At 42.0% G+C, this 26,631-nt stretch overlaps 1 protein-coding gene across 1 annotated transcript in view; it reads left to right on the top strand.

Moving 5' to 3' along the window:
• EFNB2 (ephrin B2) overlaps positions 1-21,160 on the top strand; it is a 44,885-nt gene extending 23,725 nt beyond the window's left edge. Inside the window, exons 3-5 of the mRNA XM_032611619.1 lie at positions 16,008-16,100; positions 16,826-16,939; positions 18,666-21,160. Coding sequence (XP_032467510.1) covers positions 16,008-16,100; positions 16,826-16,939; positions 18,666-19,054 — 596 coding nt within the window. The 3' untranslated portion in view covers positions 19,055-21,160. The remainder of the gene's footprint in view (positions 1-16,007; positions 16,101-16,825; positions 16,940-18,665) is intronic.
• Positions 21,161-26,631: the final 5,471 nt, after the last annotated feature.

Below are 26,631 nucleotides of genomic sequence, written 5' to 3'. Positions count from 1 at the left end.
AAGTGGATATATATGAATATATTCAGCATCTCTACTGACAAAACCATTTTTAAGAACCATTGGTGAGATTTTGATAGGTGAATCTTGTGCAATGACTTTTCTCTTCATCCATCCATTCATCCATCCATCCATCCACGCGTCCATCCATTCACTCATTCATTTAGTATTTACTCTGTGCCAGAAACTGCATAAATGCTAGGTGTTCAACAGTGAACAAGATGGTAAAGTGGTACCCATTCCTCATGGAGCTTGTAGGTTCCAAGAATGGGAGTTACAGGCAACCCACACTAGTACATGGGCGCCATTAAAACCAGGTTTGGAAGAATAAGAAAAAACTTGGGTTTGTTCAATGAATTACTTTTTTATCTACCTGTACAATAATTTGACACATGGTTTTAGGAACAGATACTGTGTATCCTTTGGGTCCTATCTGAGCTACTGTTCACTCCTGAGGCTGTGAAATCTGATGAAACACGTGCCTACTAGGTGCAGGTTACCAGCTGGTACAGAGTTAGGATTGTTCCAGGCCCAGGGTCTGTCACAGTGCAGTCTGGGTGACTAGGATAGCTGTTCACATCAGGCAAGCAATGAAATGGTTTTTCTTGGTTTCTCTGGTGGGAGTCCGCACTCACTCGTCATGGTGAGCTCCAGGTCGTCAGAGGTACTGAGCTGCTGTCTGCTGGGTGTGCTCTCCCATCTCTGAGTGATCAGGTTGAAACTCTGGCTTTCTGTACCTCCTAGCTGCTCTTGAGAATGCAAAATCAATAATTCATTGACTACTTATTAAATACTCAACAATATACTATCTTCTGTTTTTTATTACACTCATTAGTAATTAAAACAAAGGTGGTCATAGCCATCTAATCCTTGTTCTTTGCTGTGAACCTGAAATGCCACAGAGGCTGAAAACGTAGTTTTAAACCAACGTGATACACATAGAGTGGCTTAGTGAGAATAAGTAACAAAAAGAGAAAGTGGTGAATTATAGATTTTAAAGCACAATGATCATAAAATGAAAATAAAAGCATTTTGAGGGCTGGGACAAGCAGATGGGGTGGTAAAGTGTATGAAGTAAGAGGGAAATCTTTGAAAATATAAAATAGTCATTAGACGAAATAAACGGAAACCTGAAGCTTTTGGAAGTCCAACAGTGTCTTAAAAAAAAAAAAGTCTTTTTAAGTAGGACTGTTTACCAGGATGTTTTTAGCATAGCATTTATAGGGACCCACCCTACTGAATTCATTTAGCAGATTAAGACCCCTGAATAGGGTGGGAAAAAGGACGAGGGGGTGCCTTGAAGATAGATGTTCCTCAGAGCGAAATACGTCTCTAAAACTGCACCTGCAGCCCTAGCTGCTGACTGGCTCTTCAGGGAGGGAAGCCACCAGACCCGGAAAAGCACGTGGTAGCCCGGGATACAAGAACTGTTCGGAAAATAGAGATGAGGGTTTCAAGTTTGAATGCTGCTGGTTGGGTGGTTGTTACAGGCTGGGCGGGGAAGGGCCCAGGGCTCAGAGGGTGGCCGGGAGCCCAGGGAGACTCAGAGCACAGAGTTGAAAGACTCGCACCACGTCACAGACACAGGAAGACACTTCAGATACTTCGGGAAACGCAGGCCCCGTTTCCCTCCCATCCTCCAGCAAAGCCAGTGGATGGACAGCTTTCCCTGAAAGGGAAATGAAGGATGAGAAGTACAACTCTCAAAAGAGTTGAAAAAGTTAATGTTGACTTTCCATTGCTTCTTCGAGAATCACAAGGCACCCAGACAATTAAGAGATTTTTCAGAGTCAGTGCTTTCCACAGCCAGTGATCACTCACACATACACACAGAGTCACACTCCACTTAAAACAGTACTACGCTAGGCGGCATGATGGAACTCTGCCCTTAACACTGCAAATCACCACTTCAACTTTGAGAGAGTTAACAGTGTTGGTATTTCTGAGTTGCTACAAAGTATATGACATGTGTTTAACTCCAAATCTTCCTGTCTAGCTAGTAAGCACCTTCATAACCAAGAGTATTAGTATGAACAGCATCGTTATTGTGTCCTGGTTTCTTTCCATGGGAGGGAAGAAGAGAAGTGATAGTTTGGGGCAGTGCTTCATAACCCCAGAGGGGAACAGTCCAAGTTGCCAATGGACTGACTTGGAATTGATGTTGTTCGGTCATTCCCTAGATGAACCGATTCCAGGAGCGCTGGGCCAGGAGCCCAGAGACCTGGGTTCTAGGCGTGCTGTGTGAGCTTAACGAGAAAGTCACTTCATTTCTTTGAATTTTGATTTCTTCTCTAGAAACTGCTTTTACTGTTGTTGTTGTTGTTATTCTGGCTAATGATGGAAGTCTCTAGTTCCAAACCGTTTTATAGTTAGACATACATATCCAGTATGGGATCTCTCGTCAGGGTGGCTCTTCTCCAGTTGAAGGGACAGGATCTGCTGTAAACTCTTTAAAGACATTGAATTTGATTTGTAGTGTTACCAAGTTTAAAATACAGGCATCACACTTTTAAGTTCTAGAAGTCAACATTACTTTTAAATGGGGATTGTACTTTTAAACCTACCGAGTATCCACTAAATTCCCCTAGGAAATGACACGACAAAATGATATGCATCCTCATTAGTTTTTCTCCTAGATGATTATTTGCTTTGACATGTGGCAAAATGATATATATGGGTTTTCTTAATGTTGAGAATTGACTTTTTCAGGTGACCCGTTTCAGTCGTTAGACTTGGGTTTAATTTGCATAATAAAATCTCTTAATATTAAATGATCCAGAGGTGGGGATGTTACAACCATTTGGTCTGTTTGTCATTACATTCAGATTCTTAATTGCCTTAAAAAGAAAGTAAACATTTTATATAACCTACAGTTGTTTTGATCATGTCTTTAAAATTTTTTTTAAGTTTATAAAAGAACTATCTGTTCTGAGGTGGCCCGTCGTCAAGGGAAGCTCTGTCTTAGAAAAACACACCAGTTAATACGAGGCAAGCATTCCTAACTGTGTTCTCAGCCTTCATACATAATTGTGTCCAAAACTTTTCTTGTAGACACTTTCTGTGCTTGGTTTCCAGTTTCTTTTTAGAAGTGATAACCCGGAGCTGAATGAGTCAGAAATTCTGGTGTGGAGGCCCTTTGCAGTATCTACCCTTACGAAGGTTCCATGGCTTGGTCATCCAGCCTCAGCATAAAACCTTGCAAAATACCTACAAAGAGGTTTTCATCACACTACCAAAATCATGTGAGTCAGAGATGGATGAAAATGAATGCCACTGTGTGGATACTTTTTAAGTGAACGATGGGCACAGCCCAGCTGTTAGAAAGAACACCTTATGCCCGAGGTACCTCCCAATTTAGCTTTGTGTGGTTTTTTACATTATTTTACCTCAAATCTGTAGCCAAGACATGGATTTGTGGAATAGTCTAAAAGTCATCATTTCTAATGACTGTTCGATGAAACGTTGCTCTGAAACTACACCCTGCTGTGTTCACAGTGGTCCTTCCAAAAGCCACTCCTTGCTTTCCTTGCCTGGGAAAGTCTTCCTTGAGAAACACTGAATGAATTTGAATGAGTCACCATTTCTTAGGCCCTTCACTGGTTTCATTCTCCAAAGCAATTTTTAAAAAAAATTTTATCAGAGCATATAAAATTAGGAAACTCCTCAGTCAGCTTTGCTGTTTTTCAGACATAAACTCCACTTCTGAGCAAAAATGCAAAATAAATTAAAATGCTTGCACACAAATATAAGGAAACACTATTCTTAAAGAATCAAAACAGCAGATTCCATTCCTGTATTTTTGTTGAGTGTTTGTTTTCCTTTTTTTGTTTGTGTTTTTCTTTTCTGTTTTTGATTTACTTATTTCTGGGAGTAAGTGTAACAAGTGGCACTAGAATATACTGAATGTACTGTAAGCCCTTTCCCTAGCAAAATGGTTATGGGAGGTTTCAAATATACTTTTACATATAGATATCTTTTTTTTAATTATTTTTTAAAAATTTATTTATTTTTGGCTGCGTTGGGTCTTCATTGCTGCGCGAGGGCTTTCTCTAGTTGTGGTGAATGGAGGCTACTCTTTGTTGCAGTGCATGGGCTTCTCATTGCGGTGGCTTCTCTTGTTGTGGAGCACGGGCTCTAGGCGCGCGGGCTTCAGTAGTTGTGGTGCACGGGCTCTAGAGTGCAGGCTCAGTAGTTGTGGCACACGGGCTTAGTTGTTCTGCGGCATGTGGGATTTTCCCAGACCAGGGCTCGAACCCGTGTCCCCTGCGGTGGCAGGTGGATTCTTAACCACTGCGCCACCAGGGAAGCCCTAGATTTATTTTAGAATATATGTGTGGCCTCTGTAACGTGATTATGTGCTTTGATTGATGAATTATTTATAGGATAAAGGTAGCAAGATCTACATTTCCATCACTAAACATCATCAAGTTCAAGGATGTGACAACATCAGCCTGTCACTTATCTGACTTTGAGGTAGGGATTTACGTTCGATACCTTGCATACCATTGGTGAATTCAAGCATTTAAACACATTTTTATTTTTAACCTACGACGGTTGGCTTTGTAATAGAATGGTCATCAGAATCTTGGGTGTTTGGAGGATACACACACACAGCACTTAGAGCGAAGATGAACATGGTAGTTAGCTGAGAGTCCCAAGTCAGGCAGACCTGGGTTCTTGAATGTCCTTCGGCAAGTAACTTACCCAGTCTGCCTCAGTCTCTTCATCTGTCAGCTGGGGATGATGTGCATTTAGATGGGGTGATATATGTAAAGTGCTTGCCTCCATGGCTGGCACCAAATAAGGACAACTGAGAGTCTCTTTGTGGGGAGGCGAGGTGGGGGGCTGGTGTGAGACAGCCTGTGCTCTCCTGAGAGCTGGCGGGCGGGGAAGATGGGCTCAAAAAGTGTCACTTATTTGAAATGCCGTCCACAAAATGAAATTCCAGAGATCGTCCAAGTTTCAGTAATGCTGCGTAACTTAATTATAAGATCTTCCCTCTTTTTTGTCTTTTTGGAGTGTTATAAAAGTTCTTTTGTCCTTGGGCTTTCCTTACCAAGAAACACGCATTTATGGATTTTTTTTTGTTGGTGGAATTGCCCAAGCTTGTTAGCAGATCCTCCCTGAGTCTCAAAAGAGACAGACTGGGAGGAGGGTTCTACACATATAATCATCCCCCACTTTACCATCTCACCAGCCTTGCCAGGGCCTTTTCTCTGTTCCTTGTTACACAAAGGAAAGGCTTATTATTATTGATCATTTCAGCAACATTCCAATGTAGTATAAATATTCTTTTAGAGAAAAACGTACATGTCAGGGTTGCCTTGTCACTGAGACAAGCTGGGACACTACATCATTTCACTAGTCTGGTAATGAAAAGCATCATTTCTTTTTCTTTTTCTTTTTTTTTTTTTTTTTTTTTCAGCCGTGCCACGCAGCTTGTGGGATTTTAGTTCCCTGACCAGGGACTGAACCCGCACCCCCTGCAGTGGGAGCACAGAGTCTTAACCACTGGACCACCAGGGAAGTCCCCCGAATTTCTATTATTTTTTAACTTAACATAAAATCCTTTTCTGACCATATTGAAGGCTCTCTCCTAGAGTATATCAGTAAAGCTCCTTGTTCAATTTCATATGAATACAGCTTAAATTCTTTATACTTTAAGGAATAAAACCTCAACTTCTGCTCAGTTGCAGCTTGTGCTGAGAAGCTTCTGGCTCGCGGGTCTTATGGAGCCATGGTCATTGGGGTATTTATCCCGTATCTGCCAGGGTTTAGGAGGATTAGGCTATTGTAGATTGAGACTCTGTTCATATTCAACGGCATCACCTAGGCAGTAGTGACAGCTTATCTCATTTAAAGCTAGACAGAGATTGCCCTGTGAGCACTGTTCCTTATTCCCAAAATAACTCATGAACGGACAAGATGACTGGTTCTTAAAGCAATGGGGAGAGACTGAAAACCTCCTATGTAAAATAAGAGCAGATGAGAAATGAAGGCGATTCCTTGGAAAAAAAGGATTATTTAGGAATTGCTCAGAGTAAAACTGCCTTTACTATTTCATAAAATACGTCTTAATATCTCTAGCACCTGTATTTATAGCTTTTGCAAAGTTTACTTAGACTTGTAAATAACTGAACAGTCCTGGAGACTTCTTTGTACAAGCATGAGAATGAGTTCTTTCTTAATAGCCTTTAAATATGTATCATCAAAATTTAAAGCAAAATAAAGTACTTTAAGAAATAGCCAAGAGGCATTAGACAGACATGAAAAGATTACTTGGCGAAAACTTATTTATATAGTTTTTAAGAGTCCCACGTTTGTTCCTAACAGTCTGAAATCTCAGGCTGGGTGTTTGATCACTTAGAGGGAAGTGTTATGGCCTCACACACTCTTTGAGACTGTCACTTTACAGTCTCAAAGGACAGGTGACAGAGGAATTTTTATCACTGTGAGAAAACAGAACTTGGAAAGTGTGAGTAGTTTAGTTCAGTTCACACAGCCATTGAAATGTCAGGGGCAAAACTCAAACTGGGCTGTCAGACCCTTCGACCAACGTCATTACTTTATGACAGTGTCTCCTGGGTCACCAAGCATATACATGTACACAAAGCAAGAGGAAAGATGGTCTAGTCCAAAGCACACTACTTACAGAGTATGGTAAAGAGAGTACGAGTACATACACGACACATACACAGTGACAGTAAAGAGAGCATATGTACATACCTAGTGCATACATAGCAATGCAAGGATGCTACTCGAACTGGATATCAGACAACTCTGTGTTTGTATCAGACGTGTTGGGCCAGAGGCCCTGTCCTTTGTTGTAACGTATAACTAACTTCAGTCATGTGCCCCAAAGTTGACCTAAGAAATTCTACAGAGCAGTAGGAAAGGAGAAAGGGCCGTTGGTTAATGGTGGTTGTAATAGAAATTTGTCGGGTCTCCTGAATTTCCTTTTTTCTTTTTAGAGCTACTATCAATCAATTCCATTTCGTCAATAAGACTGTGCTTTTTGTTTTATCGAGTACAGTTGACCCTTGAACAACACAGGTTTGAGCTGCTTGGGTCCACTTACATGCAGATTTTTTTCAGTAGTAAATCCTCAAGCACTGCACTGTCTGCTGTTGGTTGAATCCGTGGATATGGAGTAACTGTGGGTACGGAGGGCTGACTATAAATTGTACTCAGATTTTCGACTAGGTAGGGGTTGGTGCTCCTAACCCCCATGTTGTTCAGGGGTCAAATGTACTTTGAGCCCCTCAATGGGAAGTGGCTAAATAGTAAAATTAAAAATAATAAAAATCTCTCAAATGTACAAAAGAGGTAGTAAGAAACTTCAAATTTCCTTAGCCAAGTATACAAGTGCTACAGTTTGTGTGGATGGATGGGTGGATGAGTGGACAAGGTGGATGGATGGATGGAGGGAGGGAGGGATGGATGGATGGGTAGATGGGTGGATGGATGGATGAGTGGATAAATGTATAGATGGATGGATGGGCAGATGGATGGACAGGCAGAACCTCTGTCAGGAGCGTAACTGATCACTTCACAGAGGAGCTAGGCTGTGTGTTGCTAAAAGACAGTCCTGCTTTGCAAATGGCTTTTTGCATTAGTGGAGTAACCCAGTTTCCTTGTTCCCGATGTTAAACCAGGAGATGAAGGTATTCTTTTATTGAAGCAAACATGTGGAAAATTGCTTTGGCTTCTTGGAGCATAGAACACATCCCCTGAACGGAATTAGGTTCATGTGTAGGGCAAATTCAGACAGGGCACTTTACTGGGGTTACCACTGGTCTCTAGATGGTCAAAGCAAATAACATCATGTCCATCTAAGCTATTATGCCATGAGAGTGGTGCATTTTCTCATCTACAGTGTTATGTTCTAAACTGTCAGCAAACATTAATTCAGTCACTGGTGAAGCCCTACCACCCAGAGGTGAACCCTGCCTCAGATGGAGGTTTTCCACTTCAGTGCCGCGGTCTCCCAATTACTGGGTCATTAATATCATTGCAGGCGATTAGTGACAGCAGACTGAGCACGAGGCTTCTGGGATGTGTGCCCTCCCCACTGTGAACTTTTCACTCTGACCCTTCACTCTCTAGACATTTCCACATCTCCACAAAGATATGTCAATGATGAAGACCGTCAAAAACTCGGGATGGGCTAGAAATTGTGTGCTAGAAATAATTCATGCAAATACATGTTTTTTCATGGCTCAGAATATTTTTATTAGATGTTATCACTATCTCTTGACCAGGAAGTCTCATTTTTTAAAAAAAATCAGAATGCTTAAGTAAAGCTAATATAGACAATAGGGAATTATGTTTTATCTTTAGAACTCTGACATCATCCTTTTTTTTTTTTAACGTGAGTTTGATCATTATATTGAAGTGGTCATCTGGCCCCCTATTTTTAACACATGATTCTTCTTCCTTAGTAGGTTTCAGCCCATAGTAAGGTTGACTCTCATGTATAAAGGTAAATTATGCTTTAACCATTGACTATCACATTCTCACAATTCATTCTGAATCAGTGACACTAAGATTAACTCCCTGAAAGCACGCTAGATGTAAAGTTTTTTAATGAAATCTTGTTGAAAATTTTTCTTGCCTGATGAGAGATACTACCTGCATAAATCATCATAACTTTAGCAATAAAATTTTAGACTCAGAAAGAGATGTTTTCCCGCAACAGAATTTATGAAAAATCAAGACATCAAGGTGTTGCAAGCAGTATTTTGAGGGGAAAGAAAGTAAGCCACTCATAAATGATCTTGTGTGTTTAAGCATGCCTCTTGTAAAAAGAGGGGACAGGTGATTTATTACCAGGCCTACTTGATCTTTCTCAGGATAGTGTCAGAGCATCCACTGAGCCTGGAAGGTATTTCTGTCACTGACATATCCCCGCTATGTGTGCACATACTTGCACACTCACATTTACCGCCTGTTCTTTTCCACTCCGGTTGTGTATAGTCAGTGGCTTTTCAGGACTATCTCGTCAAAGATGACTATGGCTCTTAGCATCTTCAGTGATTGTCACTACCTTAATTTTTGTATACACTTCTTAATGGTGAAGAGGTTTAATGAGTAAGCTGTGATGGAATTTCTTATGTTCTAGGGATGGTGTTTACTACCGTTCTCTCTTATAGGCTGACCTCCCTCAACGTCCAAGTCTCGCATAACACGGGAGATAGGAAATATACTAACATATATTGGCACCTTTAGACTCAGTTCTTTGTATCTTCCCTCTTCCCAAAAGAGTGAAGGTGGCAAAGTAATATGTCATCCAATCTTTCAGTGAATACAGAAACAAAAGCAGTTTACAGAAGTGTTTCAAGGTTACATGTCTCAAAACTCTCATTTCTAAGCTGTCAGTAAAATATCCTATCATTGCTCATGGTGAACATTTAACATTGAGGAAATAAAATTATACCATTTTATTCAAGAACATCCATTTACACGGGATACTTGGTATCTTTACTCATATTTTAATATGGGAGGATGGGCTAAATTGTGACTCTGGTTTTTTAACTCATTTTTCCAAATCGTTCTGTCTAGTGGAGAAACTAATTAATTGTGCTGTAAAGAAGTCACTGGGGCTAAGCTAGTTACCTCTTAATGCCTGACTTACTGCTTTCAAATTTCAAAACACAACCAGAATGATGTGGGTTTACTTCAGGTGATTCATCCCATTGTTCTGGAACACTGTTTCCTTGGGTGAAAAACACACACATCGTGTAACTTCCTTTGTATTTTTCTTTTGTCAAATCGAGGCCATTTTAAGAAGAATCTATAAAACTTTTACTCTAAGGTCAGGCATTCTGGGATAAACTGCCGTATGTGTTGAAATACTGCTGAACTTTTTTTGATATTACACCAAGCAAAATAGTGAGGCCTTTGGAAAATCATGGTGGTATATTCTCATTTCTTTGACTATAAATCCACAGAGAAAAGCATATAAAAAGGAAGAAGTTAGAAGAAGTGATTTTTTTCATTGTCCTTTCGGCACATTATACAGATGTTTTTGCTTCAGAAGTTTTTATTAATTAAAGAAAAGGGCATTTATTTTTGGCAGTCAGGGGTTGTTGTCATTTCCATGGTTAGAATTTTTCTTCTAAGTTGGTATCTTAAAGGAAAACCATGATACCCAAGGCACTGAACTACACTGAGTTCTAGAAATTGAATTCCTGTCTCTTTAGTACATTTTTTGAATGTGCATCATATATTTTGAATTTGAATTCGTGTCAGGGTGTGAAGTAGGGTAGATCTTAGCTTCCTGAGTTGTATATTCACATTAGGTAGTTATATTTTTATCAGCCTTCTGGTTTTCAACTTACATATCTCAGTTAATTTTTTGTTTTTAGACACTCAAAAATTTGTCAGCCCTGCTAGAAGAAAACAGTAACCTAGTTTATGTGTCATATTTATTTTAATGTCATGGCTTTACTTTTCACGTTTCTCACTTGGTTCTGCTTCTTTTATTTCCTAAGTTTGCCAGGTAATAGGCATTTAGTTCTTCTAGTTCTTGAGTTGAGTTTCAGGAGACTGATTTGTTGAAAGGCTGCCCTAAGAAATCAGAATTAGCAGGGCCAGTGTATGATGACATGATGGACAAGAATAGTGCCAAGAAGATGACAGAGGATTTTCATAAAATGGTCTTTGTTTTGTAATCAAATAAGAGCAAATTTTGTCATGTGCAGTTTATATGAACACAAAGTTTTCATTCTTACTAAAAAATTGAACTCTCTCATTTTCCTGACCCTGTATGCTTATTATCTGTGTCTCTTTGGTGGACCTCTTTGATGAAGTTCATAAAAACTATTTGCTTTGGAGTGTCCATCAACCCCCCACCCCATCCCAGCCCCATCCCAGTAAGCCACATTTAGTATAGGGACTTCCCTGGCGGTCCAGTGGTTAAGACTCCACACTTCCAACGCAGGGGGTGTGGGTTTGATCCCTGGTTGGGGAGCTAAGATCCCACATGCCGTGTCACACAGCCAAATAAATAAATAAACAAACAAATAAATAAAATAGTATAAAATGTCCTCAGTAGTATATTTTGATGTTTCATTCTTTCCATGATAACCTAAGAATATTCCTTCATAGGGATGCATTTACTCTGTAGAATTTGTTTCTGCTGCCCTCATTCCTAACCTCTTTGTGCATGGGACCCATATTTCGGCACACATCCAGCAGTTAATTCTCCATCTGACTACCGAAGTGATAGACTGAAATAAAAACAGCCAAGATCCAGGGCAGCAGCTTACCCTTCCTGGTGTGCAGAGCAGTAACAACCAAATGAAGACGCATTAAAATGCGATAGGACTTCCTCTCCGTGGGCACAGTCTAAGAAACACAGCCAGAAATATTCCTGCCCTTTCAGTCTGCTTTACCCGCTGGTTCTTCTTTTTTCTACTCAGATAACCAGCACACTGTAGATAAGTTCGTGTACAAATAAATGGGAACGCCCGGATGTTGGCGGAGTAGTTTTCGGATGTGAAGAGAACTTTTAGGCATTGTGAACTCAGGGTACTTTTTGCTGAGCAATGATTTCCACCCACTTAAAATCAGGCCCTGGGGGAACAGTCTAGTGTTTTCAGTGCACTCACTACATGCAGGTAGATCCCTGAAGCAAAAGCTTTTAAAAGCACGCTATAAAATGCCCATGTATCTTTATTAAACCTCTTTTCTAACTAGATATACTTTTCTAGTAATTTTTAATTTTATAAAGTCTATTTTTTTCCCTGGGCCAAGGAAAAAAAAAAGGCCTGGCACTAAAAGCTTAGATATAACAGTGTTAGTTTTTCTATCTCTAAATGATTAAATGCAGCTTCATACAGCTAGTACAGTAATACTGTGATTGTGGTGGCATTAGATGCTACTGCTAGAGAGACGCAAAGGAGAACTAAGTAGAATGAGGTTAACCGTTTGTTTTCACTTTCTCCAAGTTAAAAATTCCCAATACATTCAAATCAACAATAAGAATAATTGCAAAACCGTCTCCTGAAATGGAAGTAGATTTTGTTCCCAAGCGTTAGCAATTTCTTGTTGTATTTCAAAGTTAGCCACTAAGGCTTTTAAAGCTTCTTGGTGACTGGCTGTTGCAGCAGAAATCAGAATATTAATTTGAGGCTTTATTGCAGAATTCGCTGCCAGTAAAGAGGCGCCATGAGGACAGAAGACTTTGAGCTGCGCCATTTCTCAAGGTGGTGAGGTGGGCAGGCAGCTCTAGAATTAGGCCCACGCTCTCCACTCTCCATGTTAAGCAGATCGTGGGGAAGAGACATTAATTTTTACTAGGAGATCAAATATAAAGTAAGTTGAAGTTACTCTGAGTTATTTTATAATTGAACTTGCTATGAAGTTGACCTTCTGAAGTTTCCGTTGGTGCTCACATCTTAAAACAGGGTTTTCTGAAATCAAGTTATTTGTAGTGAGGTGGATGGACCTAGAGCCTGTCATACAGAGTGAAGTAAGTCAGAAAGAGAAAAACAAATACCGTACGCTAACACATATATATGGAATCTAAAAAAAAAAAGGTTCTGATGAACCTAGGGGCAGGACAGGAATAAAGACACAGACGTAGAGAATGGACTTGAGGACATGGGGAGCGGGAGGGGTAAGCTGGGACGAAGTGAGAGAGTGGCATGGACACATATACACTACCAAACGTAAAATAGATAGCTAGTGGGAAGCAGCCTCATAGCACAGGGAGATCAGCTGGGTGCTCTGTGACCACCTAGAGGGGTGGGATGGGTAGGGTGGGAGAGAGACACAAGAGGGAGGAGATACGGGGATGTATGTATATGTATAGCTGATAAACTTTGTTATACAGCAGAAACTAACACACCATTGTAAAGCAATTATACTCCAAGAAAGATGTTAAAAAAAAGCAAAAACAAAAACCAGGATTTTCCCTGACTGCTTATTACATCATACCTAACTTGGGGCAAAAATCTTTCCTGGCAGAGCATCTAACCGTATTTTTGGGGGGGGGGGGGCTGCACCACTCGGCTTTCGGGGATCTTAGTTCCCCAACCAGGGATCGAACCCCAGGCCCCAGCAGTGAGAGCACCGAGTCCTAACCACTGGACCGCCAGGGGATTTCCTCTGAATTTTAAAGTTTAGCCCCCCTTGAAGCAGCCTTAAGCATTCCTAACATGCTGTTTTGATGTTAGGAATGAATTTTTCAGTATCTTCCAGTAGCCTTTGCACCTTCCAGGCTGACTTAAAGGGGAAAGGTGCAGAGCCCAGAATGTAGCAGAAGAGCCCTCCTCACTCCCAAAGTTCTGCCTCTTGGCCTGCCCTCCCCCTTCTCCCCTCATCCTCCCCCATCCCAGCAGTGGCCTCGGCCTCCAAGAACTCAGCAAAGGCAGCATTTTCAGGTGCCTTCTGTGCACCTCCAGGGCTTGAGGGGTTTTTTCCTCCCCAAGGCATAAAAAAAGTTTCCACTGTGAAAGATGCAAAGCCGTTTCATCTCACACTACCCAATTTTCTTCCTACCGTGTATAGTTTGTGGATGTTAAATTATAGATTGCAGTTTAATTTGAATACTTTTGGAGTTCTTTACATTTGGGAGTTCTTCAGATATCACTTTGAGTAAACCAAAGGGAGCTCTCCACGAAGGCATTGGTATTCAGAAAAGGCACTGACCTACGAATTAAAATCAGAAGAAAAAGTCACTCAGGTTATGTGCACCTCTTGCACTTCCAGACTGACAAAGTAGAAGTCATCTGTAGTTTCTGCCTCTGCAGATGCAGTTCTGAATTCTGTTTACCAGGGACAGTTCTCTGCCATGCCTTGGCTATCCTTTCTCATGTTCCTTTATTTTTTTGTTTTAGACCTGAACCTTTTACCTTTTTACCTCAAGGTTAAAATAAATATTCAGTAAATCTATATTCCTCCCCCCACACACCTTTTTTCTTTCTGGGTACCACCCTTCAGATCTTATTTTTATCATTTGTTAACTTAGTGTTCAACTTTTAGCAAGAAAAACTTAGGCATTGAACTTTGCATTGGGGTGCATTTACGTGTATATTAATTAGAAAACATGGCGATTCCACTTGAATTAAGTAAACTAAACCTTTGAAACTGTCAGCCAAATAAAGACATCAGCTTTCCACTGTTTTTTTTCTATATAAAAGCATATCCTACATCTTGAGAAAGATCAGATGAGAAAACTGTGAATAAGTGAAGATTATAGCACTGCTCTGAAATTGGCCAGAAAGAGTGCCTGCTTGTAGATATCCATACTGTTCTAAGCCTTTAGGAGGAAAGGCTACTTTGAAATTTAGGTACATGTTTGGAAGAAACAAAAGGGAAAGAAGATGGAGAAAATGGGGGAAAAAAAAAAGATGATTTTTTTTTTTTTAAGAGTCGCAGAAGCATGCAGAGTTAGTTCTTAGGTATTTGTTCTAATTTATCTGCCAAGCATTTTCTCAACAATCTACAAGAGGATACTATCTACTTTTCACCCTAAAAAGAAAAAAAAACTGATGGCAATTTTTGCCCAGTTTCCCAGGAGAAACTCAGTGTCAGCAATAGAAGAAGAGTGAGATATGATTGTGAGGCTGGACTTTAAGGAAACACTCAGATAAGCAAAGAGATATTTTTGCACACAAGAGGCAGTGATTATTATTAAGGAAAACAGAGAAAGTAAAAGTCGCTAACTTGAGAACACAAAGACAAGTCAATCCTGGCCTTGTTTTCCAGCCAAGATAATTACCCACAGCATGCATATTTCCATGCATGCTTGTCCAACTTGTCTGCTGCCCCACCATTTGGAAAACAAACAGCCCATTAAAGGAATGTCTTTGGATGTATTTTTTTTTTTCAGAAAATCTGTCCCTTTTTCAGTGCTTTTAAAAGTATAGAGTTAGTTGACAAAACTTTGGTAATTAAAGTAGAGAAGGATTTACCTGGCAGAATTGTTTATGAAACATTTACGTTCCCTGCCCCTTGAACTGTGGAGGAATGAAAACGTCTCACTCCCCACCTCCTTTTCTCTTCTGGAACTTGACCTGTAATTTAAATCCTGTCCCTCAGCAAGGTACCTGGCAGCCTATCTTTTTACAGCTTTAGTTACAGCGCTCTTCAGAGAACTCACCATCCTAAAGAGATAGAACAATGGGTTGAAACAGAGTAGGGCATAGACTGTTGGTAAAAAACAGACACTGAAACTGGTCAAATGTTCTGTCTTTTCCTCCTCCTCCTCGCGGTGAGAAGGGCATCAAGCTGGTGGACCTGAACCAAGTCCTCACCTTAGGTCCTGAGCCGTCCCAGGCCCCTCAGAGAGCAGCGGGTACCTGTGAGTCCCTCTGTGCATTCAGAGTTCTTCTGCACCAGGGAGCTCGGTTGAAGAGTTTGACCAAGGTCGATGGTGGTGGCAATAACACATCCGTTCTTTCGGGTCGAGTACAAAATGATGGAGGAGAACTCCAGAATTGGAAGACTTGCATTCTAGTACAACCTTTTAAGCTCAAGCAAAGCTGAGGAAAGAAAAGGGGCGTGGGAGTCTCCTCTCCAAGTGTTTATAGAACTTGGATGCTTGACAAACAGGGAGCATCAAGGTAATTGTTCTTGAGGCAGGAAATCTATAGTAGAGGAAGCAGGTGCTGTGTGATGATTACCACGTTTTGAAATTACCGTATTTACTATTCTGCTTTTAGGAGGTTAACTCCAAAATAGTCAGGTTTTTGGAAGATGCTGTCCCTTTTATCTGTAGAATCAGACAAAATCCGTTAATTATAAAGGGAGGAGAAGGCACTTAAGTACATTGGAAACCAGAGGTCATACGTGCGGCAGTGTGGACGATATCCATCTTTCTTTATTTCTTTATTTTTTTCGTTTTGCCTTTCAGCATCTCATACTTTAAGAAAACTTGTGACTAAGGGTGAATTCTTATTTTCCAAATTGTTTTCAGACATTTCATGTTCATGTAAACTTGGCTTATTGATTTCCTGATTTTTTCTTTATTTTTTTGTTTTGTCCATTTTATTTTTAATCAGCTACATCAAATGGGTCTTTGGAGGGCCTGGATAACCAGGAGGGAGGGGTGTGCCAGACAAGAGCCATGAAGATCCTCATGAAAGTTGGACAAGGTAAAGACCGTCTGCTGCTTCACGGAGCCACTGATCTGGTCAAGCCCCCAGCTAGTATGGCGCGAGCGTTGCCCACACGTGCCTTCACTCACTCTGCAGTTTAGTTTCCAAAGTAAACTTTTCTCTGCACCTTGAGCCACTGACAGATTTCCTCAAGTTGTTGCAACCCACTTCTTTTACTGGAGATACTTCTAAAAGTTGAGGTCAGCCAGGTACAATGTCTATTGCCATGTCTGTATCTGCAGATATATTTTTCCTTCTTAAAAGCAAAACACCTCTTTGGTTCACCATTAAAATATCCAGAATACAAACTAAGCTTCTGCCATTTTGCCCACTTCTGCATCTTGACTACAGAAGACTCGTGTTCACTGAGCCTTTTCACACAGAGATGACCTCTTGTGCAGAAAGAAATATTCTTCTAATTAGAAATTGGGATAGTAGTCAGTCAACTCACTCAGTTAAATTAAAATGTCATCTGCAGTGCTCTGCCTGCCAAATGCAAGAATCCCCACGGTTTCCACAGATGGCCTCACCATCTAAACCTCTGAAATAACTAGCAGAACCGTTTGTTTTCAAAGGAAAATTATATTCTTACATCTCACAGTACTTTGCATAAAGAATCTTATGTTCATTTCTATTTGTGCCTCTTGAGATATAGATCCAGCTCCTAAAGCTAGAGCCCATCAGATGTCTGTGCTGTAAGTAATCGCTTGTTTTTCATATAGATGCGAGTTCCACTGGGTCAACCAGGCATAATGATCCAACAAGACGGCCAGAACTTGAAGCTGGTACAAATGGAAGAAGTTCAACCACAAGTCCTTTTGTCAAACCAAATCCAGGTATAGCAGCGTGACCCATGTGTGCCTAGGTCTGTGTGTTCCACACTGCTCGTATCACAGCAGGTAGAACAGAGTCCATGTACTTCTGCACCAGGAGGATGAACTTGTAGCTCCCGCAGTCAGTAATCTTTGCTCTCGGTCAGTTGTTGCCAATTACTCAACCAGAATAAAATAATTAATTCCCACAAAAGTCTTACATTCAAAAGAGTAGAATTCATCAGCTGTAAGTGCCAATTATTAGCACTGCTCTTTCAGATCAAAGCTATTTTCATTGGCTGACACTTTATCGTGCTGTTTACAAACCTAGCTTCAAGCCAGTGTTAATGTATATATAACTGTACCAGTGCTTCATCTAGTTACAGCTAATCCACAGAGAGCCTGATTGATCCTCTTCTACATTCAAGATGGTAACATCTTAAAATGTTGCCTAATGCCACATTTTTCAGGTGGTTTCGTCAAAATTTTTTTTTCACATTTTCAGTGTAGAATAAAATATTAAACGGATTCCTGGCAGAAGTTTAGAATACTGGATAAAATTGACTGCCGTTTAACTTTGGTTTTTTAGCGGTCTTTGAACAAATAGCTGTGTGTTTGTTACCACGGGAATGAATCTTTTATATGGTGGTCGCTGAGCAGACGTCAGCAGCTCCATATTAGGGATCCGCATGCCTAGTTGGTAGTCGTGCGAATTTAGCATCTGTAGCAATATTCCATCTCTTTCCAAGCTTCAAGGAGGAAAGTTGTTATTTCTAACTTTCAATGACAAGATGTGTCAAATTCTTATGACAAACTGATAAATGGATAATATAATGATGCCAGGCAGATTTTTAGTGCTTAACATTTGGGTTGGCAGTCTGTTCCGTGTGAGAGTTTTCTGCTGCCTTCCAGATATATTTTAAGTGTAAATCAAATAATACAAACGAGTTACGGGTTGAACGTTTTCCCAGGCCCCATCCCTCTTTGCAAGCTCTCCACCCAGCCGTCGGCAGGGCTTGTCTTTAAAGGCAGGCGGTTTGGATATTCCCATGAAGCCACGGTAGCCAGAGAGGGCACGAGAACAGCATGGCCTGGGCGGCAGATGCTGACCTGGAGAATCGGCCACTTCCCTTCTTCCTCCTGGTGGTGGCCGCAGGCTGGCTGACCTGGACGTGGGGCAAGATCAAGGGCTGGCTGTCACAACCTGTCCACGCAGCTGATGGATGATGATGTATAGAAGGGAAGCAATGAGGTCTGGGAGCAGCATCAAAGTCCCACCTGGAGTCCCATCTCCCCGATGGCTGGCTTCTGCCGTTTGCATTTAGCTATTTTTTTAAATTGAAGTATAACTGATTTACAATGCCGTGTTAGTTTTGGTGTATGGCACACTGATTCAGTTATATATATATATATATATATATATATATATATTCAGTTATGTATAGATATATTATTCAGTTATATATACACACATATATTCTTTTTCCGATTCTTTTCCCTTATAAGTTATTACAAAATATTGAGTAGAGTTCCCGGTGCTCTACAGTAGGTCCTTGTTGGTTATCTCTTTTATATATAGTAGTGTGTATCTGGTAATTCCCAACCTCCTAAATCTATCCCTGCATTTAGCTATTAAACGAGGCGCTTGGTTTGCCAGTCTAGCTGCCAGGGAAGTCTCTGGCCAGCCAGCAGCCGGCCAGCCCCGGCGAGAGCGGTGACTCTTCCGGCTGCACTTTCCCACCCCCTGCAGGTTCCAGCACAGACGGCAACAGCGCCGGACATTCTGGGAACAATATCCTGGGTTCCGAAGTGGCCTTATTCGCAGGGATTGCTTCAGGGTGCATCATCTTCATCGTCATCATCATCACGCTGGTGGTCCTGTTGCTCAAGTACCGGAGACGGCACCGCAAGCACTCGCCGCAGCACACGGCCACGCTGTCGCTCAGCACGCTGGCCACGCCCAAGCGCGGCGGCAACAACAACGGCTCGGAGCCCAGCGACATCATCATCCCGCTGCGGACTGCGGACAGTGTCTTCTGCCCTCACTACGAGAAGGTCAGCGGGGACTACGGGCATCCCGTGTACATAGTCCAGGAGATGCCACCGCAGAGCCCGGCGAACATTTACTACAAGGTCTGAGCCTCGGCGGTGCCTTCGCTTTCCTGGAGGAAACTTACTGTCCCGCTGCCGCCCGCGGAGGGTCCGAGGCCCCCTGTGTCTGCGAAGGACTGGCGCACAGCGGGGAGAGGGGACACTCCTTCTCGGGAGAGCCCTGTGGAGTCGGACAGCTTACTAGTCTGTAGCGTTTCGGCCACGGTGACGAAGGATGCGCCCCGGCAGCTGGAAGACTCGCGTGGAAGATGCGTGTGGGGACCGCGTGCGCCCCGCCCCTCTCCTCTTCCGGGTACCACGGGCGTTCGGGCCTCAGCAGGAGCTGAGGGGAGACAGAGCGGTCGGTGGGCGGGAGCATCCCGGGCAGGTGTCCCGGGTCCCCCAGGCTGCTGGGCCTGGAAAGGCCGTCCTCCGCCACGGGCGTGGCCCTTTCCCCCCCCCCCACCCCCGCCCGAGCTGCACCCCGGACTTGTCTTGTCGCACAGACTCTGGCCGCGTGAGGCTCTCGGAGAGCGCTAGCTTTTAGTCCTCACTGTTGCACACACTCCTGTCATCCAGGGCGCTGCAGGCCTTCACATGAGATTTCTTCTGACGCCACACTCCGTATCACTAATGAGACATTAATAACGTTTGGCGTCTCCTGCTTCATCTGTTTGCAGCAGCTACCGCCGAATGGGCGATACAAGGATAGAAATTTTGTTTGCTAATAAGGAGCCTTCCAGTCAGATACTAGGCTGTCAGCCCGGGAAGGTGAGGAGTTCACGGGAGGGAGGGCGGGGGGAAAGGCCGTCTGCAAAGGCAGTTCAGCGCTGCCACCTCTGAAACAGAGTTGGGAGGGAAAACTCCAATTAGATAGCACAGCACTTTGGTTTCGCTAAGATTTTAAGAGGCAAGTAGGAGACACAACGACACACACGGTAGATTAGGGTGCATTTGAAGGAATTCACTCTTATCAAAGAGCAATGCACAGGAAAAAAAGAAAAAGAAATAGTCCCTCTACGCTGGGTGGAACAAAGGGGCGTTGTTGGTAGAGGGCCAGGCTTGGAGGGATGGATGGACACCGGCAGGACTCGTGGTACTGGCAATAGGATGTACAGCGGTGAAGCTGTAGGAAAGTCGTCGGTCTGCTTTGGGTGATGTTTAAGGCAGACTCAGCTGCTATACTTATCACATTTTATTCAACACAGGGAGAGCATTTAGGAGATTAGCAGAGAGCCAAATCTGACCTAGAAGTTTAAAAGCCAAAGGTCACACAGGCTGTAATTCCATCATCATCGACGTTATTAAGGCATTCTCATATATAAAAGGTAGGTCAGACTCCCCGGCCCCCCCAATGCCCCTTCCCCGCCGCTCCCCTCCCCACTGCGCCTTAGGACACTTTGGTTTATGGCGGTGCTGTCCTGGCCGCGAGGGCCAAGGGGTAGGTACTGAGCGAGGCCACAGCTCGGGACCCTGTATCAAGGTGAGGCACACATGGCAAACCTCTTAAGAGTCCCGAGGACCGAAATAAATTATGATGTCGAGGGGGAGAAGGAAGGTAGGATGTATTTATAATAGATATATAGAACACAAGGGATATAAAGTGAAAGATTTTTACTAATATATATTTTAAGATTGCACACAATCCACACCAGAAGATGGGAAATTCATTTGTGGCGATTAAGTGGTCCCAATGCTCCGTGCTTTAAAAAAAAAAAATTGGACAGCTACTTCTGGGAAAAACAACATCACTCCAAAAATAACAATAATGGGAGCAAACACAAAAATAACCCAGTCCTCTGAAGGCATCTTGCGTCACCGTAGATTAGGAAATGCAAGCCCCAAATACCAGGAAATCGGTGTTACTGCATCGTTTTCGACAATGACAAGATGTACCGGCATTTATTTTCTGTGCTGTGTTTTCCCTTGCCCTGTGGGCTGAAGTGTTCGCCAGAATCCACCGGGTCACATCGAGGGGGTTTCAGCTGAAAGTTCACCCTGACCCCCTTCCTTCCTCTCTCCCCCTGCCCTCACCCCCTCCCTTCTGGGAAAAGAAGTGAGTAAACAGGAAACCTACTTTTTATGTGCTATGCAAAATAGACATCTTTTAACATAGTCCTGTTACTATGGTAACACTTTGCTTTCTGAATTGGGAGAAAAGAATAAACGTAGCAACAGCATTTTAAGGTTCTCGAACCTCCAGTGAATACCTGCAAAAATGAGTTGTCACAGAAATTCTTCTCTATTTCCTGAACCTGAAAATGATGTTGGTCCAAAGTGCGTGTGTGTATGCGTGAGTGGGTGTGTGGTATACGTGTATATATATATGTATAATATATATCTACAATATATATTATATATATCTATATCATATTTCTGTGGAAGGTTGCCATGGTGATCGGCCACAGTACATATGTAATTCTTTCCATCACCCTAACCTCTCCTGTACGTGCATTCATACAAGATTTTCTTGTGAGCCATCAAAAATTACCTTTAGGATGGGGGAGAGGGGCAAGAAGGGGGAAAATGGGAAATAGTCTGATTTTAATGAAATCAAAGGTGTGTATCATCGGTTGGCTACATTTTGGGTATATGCTAAACTGTGAAAAATCAGATGAATTGTTGAAGAGTTACCTGCAAGCAATTGACCAGTGTTCTGTGCGTCTGTTTTGTGTGTGGTGCAGAATATGACAATCTACCAACTGTCCCTTTATTTGAAGTTGGTTCAGCTTTGGAAAGTTACTGTAAATGCCTTCCTTGTATTCTCATCCCTAGTCATCCGACTTTGGAATTTGCACCATAATGTTTAAGTGAAGATGCTGTAAATAGGTTCAGATTTTACTGTATATGGATTTGGGGTGTTACAGTAGCCTTATTCACCTTTTTAATAAAAATACACATGAAAACGAGACAGAAATGGCTTTTCTTACCCAGATTGTGTACATAGAGCAATGTTGGTTTTTTATAAAGTCTAAGCAAGATGTTTTGTATAAAATCTGAATTTTGCAATGTATTTAGCTACAGCTTGTTAAACGGCAGTGTCATTCCCCTTTGCACTGTAATGAGGAAAAAAAATGGTATAAAAGGTTGCCAAATTGCTGCATATTTGTGCCGTAATTATGTACCATGAATATTTATTTAAAATTTCGTTGTCCAATTTGTAAGTAACGCAGTATTATGCTTGAGTTATAAATATTTTTTCTTTTCTTTGTTTTATTTTGATAGCCTGTCATAAGTTTTTGATCTGCTTTAGTTCCACATTGCAGTTAGCCCCCCGAAAATGAAATCCATGAGGTCACATTCCAAATCTGTTTCAAACTGAATTTGTTCTTAAAAAAATAAAATACTTTTTTCCTATGGAAAAAGCGCCTTCAAAGTATTTTCCTTTCCTTCTTGTTTTCTTTTCCTTTTCCTTTCTTTTTCGTTTGTTATTTTAATTTGCCTTCTCTGTTTCTCTGTGATTACAGTTATCAAGACCCTTCTGCCCACGGGCATGTGTATGCCCATTTTTCAAATCAGGCCGTGCACACACGTGAAGGGTAATCTTGCGGTGTTGCAGTATGAGCCCACTGGTTTCCCCGTAAATCTTCTGAACTCACGTTTTAGCATAAAATTTTATAAAATCCTCTTCATCCTGAGCAGTTTGACCTGCACTGAGTGAAAGTAGCCAGGAGAAGAAGAGGGACTTTTATCCCGACGCTTAGTTCAAGATGATCTAGTTTCCATTCAAGCAGAGCAGTTTGCTATCGACTGCTTTACTTTTCTTCGCAAAATAATCCCAGGAGGAAGGAAAAAGTCCTAACGTACCGTAACACGGGTGAAAGCGTGTGTTGTGATACTGGATTGAGGCAAGTCAGGGGCCAGTGGTGAATTTAACCACCCTTTTCATTGTTGCCTTCCTGGGGAAAGTGACCAGGTGCCCTGAGTGTTTTCCCCACTCTTGTTGTCTTTGAGGTCTTAAGATTGATCATCGGACACCTGCCCTCATCTTCCTATGAGGTCTGAGGGCAGAGCTGTGGTCACGGCAGAAGCAACTACTAGTCACCATGAAGTGCTCAGATCTCTAGCTGCATTAACTCTGGTTAATCCTTACCTTAAGGAGTGAAGTATTTTAGGTTGGGAGGATGAGAAAGGGCCCCTGAAGCAAGGAGCCAGAGATTGTTCCAGCCCAGACTGATTTGCCCAAGATCACAGCCCCAGTAAATGAAGAATCTGTGTGTTTCAAAAGCCCCTCAGGAGATTCTCATGAAAGACTGCATCTCTGCAGCACTGGCCCAGCAGACTTGTACTAAAGGAATGTTTGTCGAACAAATGCTCTCCTTCCAAAAACCGAAAACAAAATTCTCCAGAGGCCCGCAGTTTCAGCTGATGCTTGAATAGTAGTTTCATTTTCTCCATCACATTATTTCACTGTCCCTAACCGCCCCTTTCGCTGCAAATCCAAGTTTCGGGGCACAGTATACAGCCACGCCACTAAGCTGAATGCTGGACCCCACCTACCAGGGTCACAAATGATTAGTCTGAGTAAACGAAAACAATGACGAAATACTGCATTTACAACTTTGACTTCGTGACCCCGTTACGATTTAAGTGTCATCTTTTCCACCTTGTTTTTGAAACCAGACTTTCCCAACTGAATAAGCCAACCTCAACTGAGAAGAATAAAATGTGCCCGGTGTTTATTCTTTTCAACCGGCGAGAAGGAATCTCACGTACAGAAACTTCTCGCAAAGGTTGTAAAAGCAGCCGCTCCTCGTTTTGTTTGAAAAGTGGCCCTGCTGTTGAAACATCCCTGCCCTGCGTTGCTAAGCGTTGACCGGCCAGCTGGTAACTCTTCGGAACATCTCTCACTGTTGTCCATTTCCTTTTCGGTGAAAACAGTTTGCCCGTTCAAACACTGTGATAAAGGTTCACAATGGAAATGAGAAAAAAAATCAATAAAATATCAGTGTCAGGACTCTGCAGCTTGCTGTCAGTCTCTGGACGCAACCCAGAGAAGAATCAGCGAAAGAAGAAAACGAATAAAACCCAGGGGCTTCCCTGGTGGCGCAGTGGTTGAGAGTCCGCCTGCCGATGCAGGGGATGCGGATTCGTGCCCGGGTCCGGGAAGATCCCACGTGCCGCGAAGCGGCTGGGCCCGTGAGCCATGGCCGCTGAGCCTGCGCGTCCGGAGCCTGTGCTCCGCAACGGGAGAGGCCACAACGGTGAGAGGCCCACGTACTGCAAAAAATAATAAAATAAAATAAAAACCAGAGGAGTAAAACTGACTTCCTATTATATGCAGAAAAGGATAATTACCCCACTTTTTGGTTGGGTAGCAAATAGGTCTTCAGGTGGTCCAAAAGGAGACATAATTGCTTCTGTAGTACAGAGGACCTGGATGTTCTTTTGTTTCTGTTTTTAATGAATTTGGGATTATGTTTGTGATATTTACACAATAGACGTCCTCGAAGGCAAATGTTCTGTGTTGTAATAGAAGAGTATTTCCTACCCCTCATTTTTCCAGGTAGAGAATGATTTATCAAAGATTGGGGGGATATTAAAATATTGTATTTTTGTAGTAAAGTATAGCATACCAGGGAGACGAATCAATTTTTTAGTGATTAAACTGTGCCCCCAAAGCTGAAGATATATTCATCTCAAGATTTTTATACTGTGGTAAACGGACTGACTAATGGAACCTCTTAGAAACAATTCTTCATATGAAGTTAATTATATTTTATTTTATTAAATATCTTTATTAGAATATAATTGCCCTGCGATGTTGTGTTAGTTCCTGCTGTACAGCAAAGTGAATCAGCCATATGTACACATATATCCCCATATCCCCTCCCTCTTGAGCCTCCCTCCCACCCTCCCTATCCCACCCCTCTAGGTGGTCACAAAGCAGCAAGCTGAGTTGATAGTGTATATATGTCAATGCTACTCTCTCACTTTGTCCCAGCTTCCCCTTAATTATATTTTAAGAAACAGCCAACCTCCTCATAAGAAATCTCCAGAGACATAAGTACACAGCATGAGAAATAATGATACCCACACAGTTTATGGACAATCATAAATTGTTGATAAATGTGTCCAATGAATGAAAGTGAGACCTGGCTTCCTGCTCTCTTCCTGCTACTGTTGTCTCCATGGCCTTTCAGCAAATTGCTTTGTGTTCTGCACCCCAGATCCTCACCTATAAAGCGAGAGGGTGGGCCTCCAACACACTGAAGGTTACTTTCAACTTTTTATAGGATTTGAAGCAAAGCCATCAGTCTTTTCAGCTGTTCAAAAGCATCTCGATGCAAGCTTCTATTTGTCCTGGCATCCTACGGGCAAAGCTCTGAAGACTGTTCACAGCCAAACCCCACCCCGCTTTGGGCTGCACTTGACCGTTCACCCCCTCCGCATCAAGAGCCCGCATCTGGACTCTGAGCTCTGCTGTTCTCCACCCCTTCCTTGCATGAAATCTCAGAAAGATCCAATAACTAAGCATCTACACATACTGATTGAACTGGGAGCCCTGTTCTTGTGTTTTCAGTCTTTTATCCATAATTTTTAAGTACAGGCGCACCTCAGAGATATTTCGGGTTTGGGTCCAAACCAAAACAAAGCAAATACCGCAATAAAGCGAGTCACATGAATTGTTTGAGTTTCCAGTGCATATAAACGTTATATTTACACTATACTGTAGTCTAGTAAGTGTGCAATAGCATTATGTCTTAAAAAATGTATAGACCTTAATTTAAAAATTGCTTTATGGCTAAAAAAAAAAACGGCCGACACAATTATAATAGTAACATCAAAGATCACTGACCACAAATCACCATAACAAATACAACAATAATGAAAAAGTTTGAAATATTGTGAGAATTACCAAAATGTAACATAGAGACATGAAGTGAGCAAATGCTGTTAGAAAAATGGCTCCGATAGACTTGCTTGACTCAGGGTTGCCCCAAACCTTCAGTTTGTAAAACAGGCAAGCCAAGTGCAGTAAAACGAGGCATGCCTGTAACTCTTTTGTCTTTATTTAAAAACATTGTCAGGACACTGCAAGCAGGCCCCCAGCTTCTATTTAAACATTTCTCGAGGGTCCACCAGGGGCCAGGCAATGTGTTAGCTGTTGGCAATGTTCTCTTCCACCAGTTAAGTGAGCCCAAGTTTGCTTTGTCTTCCCTGCACTTGAGATTCATTTGTTTACTAGTCATTCTTTCCACACTGGTATCTGGAACACATCCTTATTATTTATACCTCCTTTATTATTTACACCTCTGAATCTGTAGTCTGTGGCAAAGAACTGCCTGACTGAAAAAACATCCTTTGCTTGATAATGGAACTATTATTTCCTAAGTGCCATTCATGCTTAATAAAGAGATTAGAGTTTTTGTGTGTGTTTTGTTGTTAAAGCCATCGTGGCTCTATCTTAAAAAGTTCAAGAACAGTAGAGGAGATACATGTCATCAAAGAAAACTGCTTAAAATCGACTGAAACCTTAAGCCAAACACAAGATGCCTCTGAGGTATATCATTTTTGTATAGTAGCTTCATTAATGCAACATGAAAGGAAAACCAAAACAGTAGTGGAGATGAATGTCTAGCTCCGGGAATGTCTAGCTCCGGGATCTCTCAAGTGGGAAAAAC

This window comes from Phocoena sinus, chromosome 18 (assembly GCF_008692025.1).
Source record: "Phocoena sinus isolate mPhoSin1 chromosome 18, mPhoSin1.pri, whole genome shotgun sequence".
NCBI classification, from domain to species: Eukaryota; Metazoa; Chordata; class Mammalia; order Artiodactyla; family Phocoenidae; genus Phocoena; species Phocoena sinus.
Note: the sequence above shows the minus strand (reverse complement) of the source record. Positions and strands in the feature narration are given on the sequence as shown.